The sequence below is a fragment of the Gavialis gangeticus genome, unplaced genomic scaffold (genome assembly GCF_001723915.1).
Source record: "Gavialis gangeticus isolate Ggan-Ray unplaced genomic scaffold, GavGan_comp1, whole genome shotgun sequence".
Lineage (NCBI taxonomy): Eukaryota > Metazoa > Chordata > Crocodylia > Gavialidae > Gavialis > Gavialis gangeticus.
Window position 1 is genome coordinate 7,508,190 of NW_017729030.1, and position 1,240 is coordinate 7,509,429.

At 39.0% G+C, this 1,240-nt stretch overlaps 1 protein-coding gene across 4 annotated transcripts in view; it reads right to left on the reverse strand.

The window, feature by feature from the left end:
- ACSL1 (acyl-CoA synthetase long-chain family member 1) overlaps window positions 1–1,240 on the reverse strand; it is an 87,153-nt gene that overhangs the window by 42,405 nt on the left and 43,508 nt on the right. For all 4 annotated transcript variants that reach the window (XM_019521911.1, XM_019521908.1, XM_019521909.1 and 1 more), the window contains one exon: window positions 819–997. In XM_019521911.1, coding sequence (XP_019377456.1) covers window positions 819–997 — 179 coding nt within the window. The remainder of the gene's footprint in view (window positions 1–818; window positions 998–1,240) is intronic.

The window sequence follows — 1,240 nt, forward strand, 5'->3', positions numbered from 1 at the left end:
GGGGGGGGGGGGGGGGGGGGGAAGAGCGGCATCATCATCATCATCCCTTTTAAAAAGGCGACCCCTTTTCCCCCCTGCTGTTGTGGGACAATTCCATTCTGAATCCAAGGAAAGTGAACAGAAACAAACAAAGTGCAAATCTTCAGAGCTCAAAAGCAGAGACAGAGACATTCTGAAAAAATGCTATTTCCTTGGTCTCAGAAGGCCTGTAAGACAATAGTCTCTTGTTCCATTTGGTATTAGCAGTGTCATTAAGGCTTCTATTCCTGAAAATAGAGTGTTCAATTGTGCACCATTGTGTTGCTTTAGTGCAGTTTATGCAACTACCAGATGGAAGGTGTTAGTGTTTGGGCTAGTGATATTAGCTGTCTATCCCTATAGATGGAACCCATTTTTACCACAAGATTGCAACAAAAATAAGGCAGTTATGTCATAGAAGATGAAGTAATAATTCTGCTGGCCCTATATCTTATTTAATACACACATCTTGGGGGAACAACTGAGAAACTGGCATTACCTTGGAACTAGTTTAAGTTTTTGTACCTTTTGTCTAAGCAAATATTTTTAATACTCATTTTAAGCATTGCAAAATGCCACTAGCAAGTTGTTTACTTGCTAAGGTTCTCTTTTGTGTACCTAGAAGTCACCCTTTAGCCTTCATTTTTTGTCAAAGTTCAGTATTTCAAAACCAATTCAACAAGATCATTACTCCACTGGACCCCAAATCCCAATTTCTACAAGGTGCTTATCTTTAAGAAGTGTAGTTAGAGAGGAGATTCTGGATTGAAATGGTAAGGCAGGGAAAGTACATAACTTACCTCTATTTCTCTCATGCTGAAAATCTCCACCCCACACTTCTTTCCACGCTCTACAAGATCACTGTCAAAGGACTCCATCATAACAATAGTGTTGAGGACTGGTGTTTCCCCTTTTTCCACATTACTTAGCAAAAGTTTGGCCTTGTCAGATTTGTCACAGAAAACTAGTGCTATGTCAGCTGAATTCAAGAGGAAAATAGCACATTATTAGTATGATAAGTCTGGATATAGTATACTAGGTTTAAAAATGAATAAATAAATCTGAAAGAGTAGAAAATGTACAGAGAAGGACAGAAGTAATCAGGGGCCTGCAACATTGCCATGAAAGGAAGGATTAAAAAAAGGCTAGGACTTTAGTTTGAAAAGGAGAAGGCTGATGGGAGATGAGAGGTCCATAAAAATCATGAAGGGTATGAACCAAG